The sequence below is a fragment of the Epinephelus fuscoguttatus genome, linkage group LG12 (assembly GCF_011397635.1).
Source record: "Epinephelus fuscoguttatus linkage group LG12, E.fuscoguttatus.final_Chr_v1".
NCBI lineage: Eukaryota > Metazoa > Chordata > Actinopteri > Perciformes > Serranidae > Epinephelus > Epinephelus fuscoguttatus.
In genome coordinates, this window is record NC_064763.1 from 33656878 (window position 1) to 33665480 (window position 8603).

The 8603-nt window shown below is 42.4% G+C and overlaps 1 protein-coding gene across 1 annotated transcript in view; it reads right to left on the minus strand.

Annotated features, from left to right (window-relative positions):
* The window catches only part of LOC125898455 (rho GTPase-activating protein 26-like), a 125650-nt gene extending 117248 nt beyond the window's left edge, over nucleotides 1–8402 (minus strand). Inside the window, exon 1 of the mRNA XM_049592251.1 lies at nucleotides 7703–8402. Within this exon, the coding sequence (XP_049448208.1) occupies nucleotides 7703–7856 (154 nt within the window). The 5' untranslated portion in view covers nucleotides 7857–8402. The remainder of the gene's footprint in view (nucleotides 1–7702) is intronic.
* Nucleotides 8403–8603: the final 201 nt, after the last annotated feature.

Genomic DNA, 8603 nt, shown 5'->3' on the forward strand with positions numbered 1-8603 from the left:
AGACTCCGTCCCAAACTCTGACTCTTCTAGCGTAACAGAAACACTCCATACACACATTCTCGTTTACAATACCAAGCGGGTACCCCCTCCCCTCTCTGCTCCACCAATCTCCAGCCCGCACACTGACTGACAGCGTAGCCGGTAAACAGAGCTCAGCTGTTTATTCAGCCTAGCGATATCTCTGGACTATAGTAGCTGCAATGGACGACTTTTGAAGAGTTTCTTGTAGCAGACACAGACCCAGAGCCATAACTGTTTGAGCCGGAGCATACAGATGAGGAACTTGGATGCTGAGTGGGCGAGACGAGAGGCTGAATCCTCCACTCCCATTTTGCTGCACAGAATGGGATTCGGTGCTACCATCTTTGGGGAGACATATCATCAGGAGGAAAAGCACCGCAGAGAGTGCATCACAAGGAGTGAAGTTGCGTCTTCTTTTCCTCACAGATGACGGTTCGGGTTCATTCTCTCCTGTTGCGTGGTAAGTGTGGTCCATTCGCAAACTTTATGACTAAAGAAACTTTTCACTACTCTCTGTTGACGAACTACTAACACTCTCTGCTGTTTCCTCCTCCTTCTTCCTTCCTTCCGCTGTCTTCGTTGGTTTATTTATACACACGAAACGCATTCTCTGGCTGGCTGGATTGTCCGCTTGGTCTGCTGTACATACATGGCGGCGCAAGATGGCGACCTCTCTAAAGCAAGGCCCTTGCTATACATATATATATAAAAGCATAATTATAAGGCTACGAAAACCAAACAAATTTTATTTTATAGCGATTGTACACTTATACAAACATATTAATGGGTAGAATATTCAGATTCAGATTCAGATTTGACCATAAACCATGCCAAATATTACACACTGGCCCTTTAATTAGCATCATCTCATTAGCTCCTGAAAGGTCAGGATATAATACACAGAGGTCACCAGGCTACATGAATACTTATCAAGGAATGTACTATATTCACAGCATACATGCGCAGATATGAAACCACACACACACACAGCCAACACTAACAGGGAACTCTAACTTACCAGCTGCGGTCTCTCATGTTTCAAGCCTCCGGGCTCTAAAAGCTCTATTTAATGGTTAAGAAAAACGATCTATATGACAGAATGATAAGTCACGCTTTCACTGCAACACGTGTGTGTATGTGTTTGCACACAAACTGTGCATGACAATGTGATTAGTGTGTGTCTTAATGATGGGATGACTCTCGGGCTAAAACATCCCTAAATCCAGGAAGCAGCGCTGTCAGTGCAGCGGACGATGACCTCATTGTGAAAAACTAGTCCATGACAGCTGAGCCCTGGGACTCCACGGTGGTAACAAGAATTGGATATGTACTGGTTCTAGCATTGTTTTATTACTGCTATCATGGATTATAGAGTTGGGTGGGGGGTTTTGAGTAAATGATCTACTGACTGACAGATTACTGCTGGTGTGCTTGACTTTTGGTTGAACTGTTAAGGGGATTTGAGCGCTAAATCTGGTATTTCTATGTTCACAACAGGTGTACACACGTGCAAAAAAAATGGTACACGTGATAGTGATAACATTTACAGTAGTATCTCTGTGTTAAAACCTATTTATCGATGCTTCTGAAATCCAATCAATGTCTCAAAATGGATTTCAGCTCTGGAAAGCTACAGGAGCGTTTGAGTGACTGCAGCACAACAGATCTGGTCAGTAATTTTACACACTGCTTCGTGACATTTCTGCCACATCACATGGTGAGGACGATGACGCCAAAGAAAAAGAATCTGGAGTCCAACTCAAAAATAATCCAGACACAAAAATAGCTCCATTAATCTTTACACTTTGAGCTGAAAACATGGCAACATCATGCGTCGGTGTCACATAAACTATCTAAACACAGTGTCTCGTTTCCCCCTCACAGCACCAGTGAAGGCCAAGCTGGCAATTAGGGTTTGTTTGGCTGATTGAGCCGTGTCATGTTAGAGGTGGAGCAGAGAACCAAACATTTCTACAGGCTCCGTAATGACAAGCTACATCTGCCCTTAAATGACATCTGGCTAACACACACTTAAACTCACACACATATGTGTCTGTGTATACTGTACATACGCATTTGTGTGTGTCTCAAAGGTACTTATTCAAAGGAGACTTTGTGGTTTGCAAAGTCCATACCGAAGCAGAGTTTGCATGTGTCTGTGCGAGTTTGTGTGAGCGTACAGTCGTTTGTCTGAATGTGTCTACATGTTGAATTGCTACATAAACCAAACGGCACCCACAAACAGGACAGAGCTGCGGTAAATTTGGAATGGGGTGATCATAGCTCATGTGTAACTTCCTCTATTTGAAAAATGGTGTTGATGAGCAATGACACGTCAAAGTGTTTAACTCGCTTAAGATAAGAAGAGGAAGCTAGTTTATCCCTGGTACATCAGTATCAGTGCAGATTTGTTTTCACATATGCAAAAAGATTAGCTTCATATATATGTTTTATTGAAAGATGTTGTTTGTGATCAATGTTTAGTAACATTTACTATTAGATTCCCTAATATAGTTCCTGTCATCTGATGATTACACATTATGAACAGCAAAATAAGTGCAGTTATGCAATTTGCAACGACGCTCTCAGCACTTGGCAACATTATTTATTTATAGAAACCACCATCAGCAACAAACTGTCAGGTGCCAGCTTCACACTGCACACAAAATGAATCTATAACAGATGTGTGCTGTGCAGTCTTCTACAGGACAATATGGATATACACTGCAGTTGACAGTTTATTTGCTAAAACTAATGCAGTCTAAGACCCCTGCTGTAAATCATACATTCATGAAGGTTACAATGTAGTGAGGTGTTGAATGGACTATGGTCATTTTGGGGCCTGCAGTTTGTGCTGATGTTGAATCATATTGCATTATACAGACAGGTGTTCAGAAGGTCCAGGGTTCGAATCTTGCTGGGGTCAACGTCAGCAAAGGCATGCACTCGCCAGAGGTACCCACCCCCTAATCAAACGGGATCAGATTCCTTAAGGAGGCTTAAGGATAAGGGAGTAACTCCGGAATCTGAGCCAAGTTCTCAACGTGGGCACATCTCAAGCCCAATGTAGACGGGAGATTCCAGACATAAAAGCGGATTCATACAAACAGGTGTTCCTATTGTTGTGTCCATCCCATCCATATCAATACAGAGAGGCTAAATAACATGAAAACTGGCATTTGAGGGTGCATGTCAATATAAAATTACTCACAATATATGTATGTAATTTTATACTGATAATATACAACATGATACAGTAAATTTCCCAGAAATCCAATTAACTGAACTGTTTAAAGACAAAATTGGTTGAATGTTTGTTTTTAACACAAAATTAAATCAAAATTAGCAATGAAATACCTGACAAATAAACATACACTGATTCAAAAATCCCAAAAGCCCAGTATTTCTGTAGAGCATTACAACCACAGACATTAAAGAGACTGTTCACATCCAAAATCAAACATAGATGTTTTTCCTCCGACCTGTAGTGCTATTTATCAATTTAGATTGTCTTGGTGTGACAATCATTGTGTTGAAAATATCAGCTGTAGAGATGTCAGACTTCTCTCAAATGTAATCAGACTAGATGGTATTCAGCTTGTGGTTCTCAAAGCACCAAAAAGTACATTTGGAACACTCAACAAAAATGTCTGTTTCCAGAAATCAGTTTCATGTAGGAGCTACTTTTTTGTTACCGAAAGGCAAATGCCAACCATATCATCATTCCGAAGGAAGAGTGCATCTACTCATGGATGACAGTACGATACTGCTAACTCACCTGAGCTAGCTAACATTACAGATCAGCATAGATGCCATTAATGTTTACATCTTGCCCTATCAAGAGCACGAGCTCCTCACCCATGAGTAGATACACGCTTCCTTCTGCACAGTGATACAGCTGGCGGGTGTAGTTCGGCAGAGGGAAAGCAGTTCCTATGTGAAACTGCTTCCAACAGGGTCTGTGGATTATCTTGAGTAACCCGGGTCATGATTTCTGGAAAGAGACATTGCTGCTGAGTTTTTCCAATTTATTTTTGGGTCTTTGAACATCACAAGCAGACCATTCTCGGACTCCATCGGCTGTATTCGGCGTCTGACTTCCAGCAGACGGTGATACAGCCTCTGGGGGCAGACCCCCGATTTTTTGGCATTCCGGTTTGATTTGGGCGGAGGAGATGAATTTCCGTTTCCGACTTCCGTTTATATATAAGTAAATATGCTGAACCACTGCGATGGATTCAGAGTTTGCAGTGATGCCAATTATGTTCCGCCTCATTAGTTCACCGCAGGGACCGTTTAACCTGGCAACAACTGCAGCCGGCTCAAACGTGATTGGTCAATGTCACGCGGACTACAAACAGCCTACAACTGGAAACCAGGACTCTTCCTCTCTTCTTCCGGAGGCAAGATCTCCGGGGTTGGCCTACAGACTCTACATTCAGTGAATGTAGAGTCTGTATATAGAGACAACAAGCAGACCATCTAATTCTATCATACTTGAGAGAAGGCTGATATCTTTACAGGCGATATCACACAAAACAATCTGGACTGATAAATAGCACTACAGGTAAGAGTGACAATATGTATATTTGTTTATAGAGTGAACCGTCTGAGACATTTAACTCCTATAAACAGTATTAAAAAATCTCTGATATTAGTTACATTTTTATTGTCTCATTAGTCTCTATCATCATATCGCCTAACCCTATACAGGTCATCACACTGCAATATGAACTAAACTTAAAACCCGGAGAAGCAAGAGACATAACAACAGGCTTCTGAGTAGCATGCTGTAAATGTTTCACTTTCTCCTGTGGTAACATGCATGTAGTCCTTACAACAAAAACACATGTGAAAGCTGTCAGGAGACTCTGGGCCTCCTCCTCCTCCTCCTGCAGCAATTAGTGACTAACAAAACTTGAGGGGCTTCCCAGGACGGTCGGTCACACATCCTCTCAGTGCCTCAAGCAAAGCAGAGGAGGTCGAGGTGCGTTGAAAGATGCAGCGGAAAAGATTTACAGCACAGATGCATGGAGAACTTCAAAGTGCTGTCAGACAAGACCTTTGTAACCGATTCATCTCGTATGCCAGCAAAGGGCAGCAACACTGTGTAGTGCAGGTATAAAAAGATTAACCAGGAAAATCTGCTGACTTGTCCTTTGTTCAGCAGCGCCCTGCTACAATGGCACAGAACAAGCAAATGACTCTCACTCTCATCGTGGCCGCAGTGAATCAGGCCATGCTGTTTGATTTCTAGATCTCACCAGTGGACAAAAGCAGAATTGTCTTTGTGGCCGCACGTCAGCTGACCGAGCTTTGTGGTGACAGAGGACTGAGCTGGTTTGTTTTTAAAGGTACAATCAATAACACAGGGGTGGAAAGTTCAGGTTAACCTGCCGGCTAGACTCTGGATCTGAATATTAGCAGTGTAAATAATACTATACACCAAAACACAATAGTATCTACAGTATCAGGAGTGTACATGTACAGTGTGGCACCATGAAACTTAACACATATAGATATGAAACAGCTGATTTTTTTTACTGTACAAGTGAAAAGACTTATGAGTATATGGATAACATATTAATCCGCCCATTTATATGCCAAAGAAAATCCCATAGGAAGATCTTGTGCTTTGATGGGTTGGAGACATTTGAACCAGGATTTGGACCATATGACTGTAAAATCTACATTAATACCGATAATAATAACAAAACATATTCAACTATACAACAGTCAAACACACAAATCCCTTTCATATTACCAGAGGATATTCATTAGATGATATTAAATATCAAGAATAATGTCACCACATAGAAACTGTCTGTCTTTAAATCTAAACGTTTAATATCTACTTCATGCAACTCCTTTTCCTGAGGAATATTGTGACACAATCTCCAAGAGCACAACAGCTACTACATGGACCAAGAACAAAATGAAACAAAATAAAACGTGGGACAAATAGTCCTACATTTTATTTTGTTTCATTGATTAGACATCTGATAGCTTTGTCTTAATTGGAGGGGGGGTGGCTAATGTGATGTTAGGTTATTTCAGTTAAAGTTTTGTTTTAGGTTAGCATCAGGTTTTAGTCATGGCTCACATAGTGTCATGTCACAATAACATTCTTGATGAGTTGATAAGATCCCCCATTTGAGTACTGGACACTTGTTTTCATGCAAATGCAAATCTTCCATGAATGTAGGCTAAATAAGCTGCGAACGCTGCAATGAAATGTATAATACATATCTAGTTTTTCAGCTAATTGGTTACACATAAGTTATAGGGTGTGTTCCAAACACATACTTTTTCTTTTTACTTTTAGTATGTACTGCAGCTGTCCTTAAAATGTGTTGTACGCAGCATGCACACAATCGGGACATACCACTTGTAAATAACATAACGCTCTGAGTTTTGACCCTCATTTTCATATATCTCTTACCTCAGGGATAAAACAAAATGCCTTCACCGAGCTTGCCTGAGACAAAGATCACCCTCAGCTGTTGGTTTTTACTTTGCAATAAGTTATAACTGCGTACACTGTCGATTCTAACATGTTATATTCACGACATTGAAATCATATTTACATTTCTCTGTCACTGTTATTTAATACTTTTGCCCTTTTGTTTTTATTTATGGTTATTGTTACTATTCGACTGGCAGCAGTCACTTTAACGTCATCCATCATTGCGGCTTCAGTCAGCTGTCAATCGACTGTCATCTGTTTGCGTCTCCGTCAATGTGATGTATCGTCCACAGTGCAGAGGATTGTGGGTCGGACTGGATATAGTATGACATCCTGGTATTTTTGGCATTATATGTATTGGGACATACTAAATCTTGTTCTAGCATACTATATAGTGTGCTAGTATGGGTGCTGGAACGCACACATACTTTACATAGAAGCTTCTTCCTGAACATTGTTCATGGAACTGAGGGTAAGCGCGTTTAAGGCCATTAGAAACCAAAGTCCTTGTTAACATTTGGCATTCGGCCATTGCAATTCTGAAAGTTTCATACATTGTGTAAAATATTTTGCAATACAACCCATTGCTGTGCTCTTGTGGATCAAAAAAACCTTGCCTAACTCCTACACTACAATACATAATCATATCTAGTCTTGCTATACCTGAAAACAACCATCATGCTCCTCCCCAATGCCCTGCTACCCATCTGTCCAGCTTTTATTCACCTGGAGTCACCCCCTCATTCCTCAAGCCAATAATAAGAGCTCTTTCACAGTATGGACAACGATCTGGTGGTTAAATCCCTTATCAACATTAAACAACTTCACAGCCTTTAACACAGTATCAGTGTGAGCAAAACACACACTCCCTCTCTCCCTCTAAATGCCTTAAAATGTAAGCTGATGGGAACAAATGAGCTGACAGCTTCAGGGCTCAGTCAAATTCACCCACCTTGCCTCTTAGCTTCTGAAATGTGCTTTATCAGTTACACATACACACACACACACACACACACACACACAGCAAAGAGTGTGGGCTTTTCATCTGGTGCAACTGAGATAAGGCTTCCAAAGCACTCTTTCTCACACACTCACCTGAAGGCATCTTGACTTTGTCAGAGCCTTCTGTGACTCACTCTGAGAAGCCACATGCAGTAAACTGAGTTTTGTCAATATTTAGAGCATGCATGAATGTTAGTGATGTCACACACTTACTTTTCAAAGCCTGGATCAGCGCCTTGCCATCTTTAATCAGCTCCTTGATGAACTTGTTGGTCTTGTCCAGCTCCAGCTCATGGGACTTGAGTCTGTCCCTGAATTGCGGGCTGTCCAGGTAGCAGTCACTGAACTCCAGAGCAGGTAGTCCCATCTTCTTCTCCACCACCACCAGCACCCGGCAAAACGCTCCCAACAGGAGAAGGAGGAACAAGAGGAGGAGGAGGGAGGAAACCCCGAGCTGCTACTACTACTACTGCTGCTGGTGGTGGTGCTGGTGCTGCTACTGCTGCTGGAAATGATGGAAAATCCAATTACAACATGTAAACAGCGGAGCGGAGGTGTATCCCACAGCAGTGCCTACCTACATAACCTTGCGTCTCTTTATTTTAAGGCAAACAAGTTGACACAAGCAAGAGTCCTCCTGGGTCTTTCAGCAGCAGCAGCAGCAGCAGTCCGACACGGCATCCAATTAAATGAAATAAAAAGTAGCAGAGTAAGTGTTTGATGGGGTTAAAAAAGAAAAACGCACGCGCTCAGGTGAACCGGTGCTGCATTCCTCTCCACCAAGTCATAGTGGTCGGGACAGAGTCAACCCGGGGCGAGGAGGGAGGGAGGGCGGCAGCAAAAAAAACAAAACTAGCCTCGTAAATGCGGTGTCTTCCCTGGGCGGTTTTAAATGCAATGCTTTCTGCACAGCCCCGCTCGGCTCAGCGCTGCAGACCGTAATCAACCTACCCGGACACGGATAATCCCCTGACTGACGGCTCTCTCCGCCAATCAGAAGGCCGGAGCGGAGAGCTGACCCTGCGGGGGGCGGGTGCGCGGTGAGCTACTCTACAGCAGAGATGAAGACAGAGATGAAGAGGGCTCACTCTGAGCTTGTTTCTAGAGGCGTTTT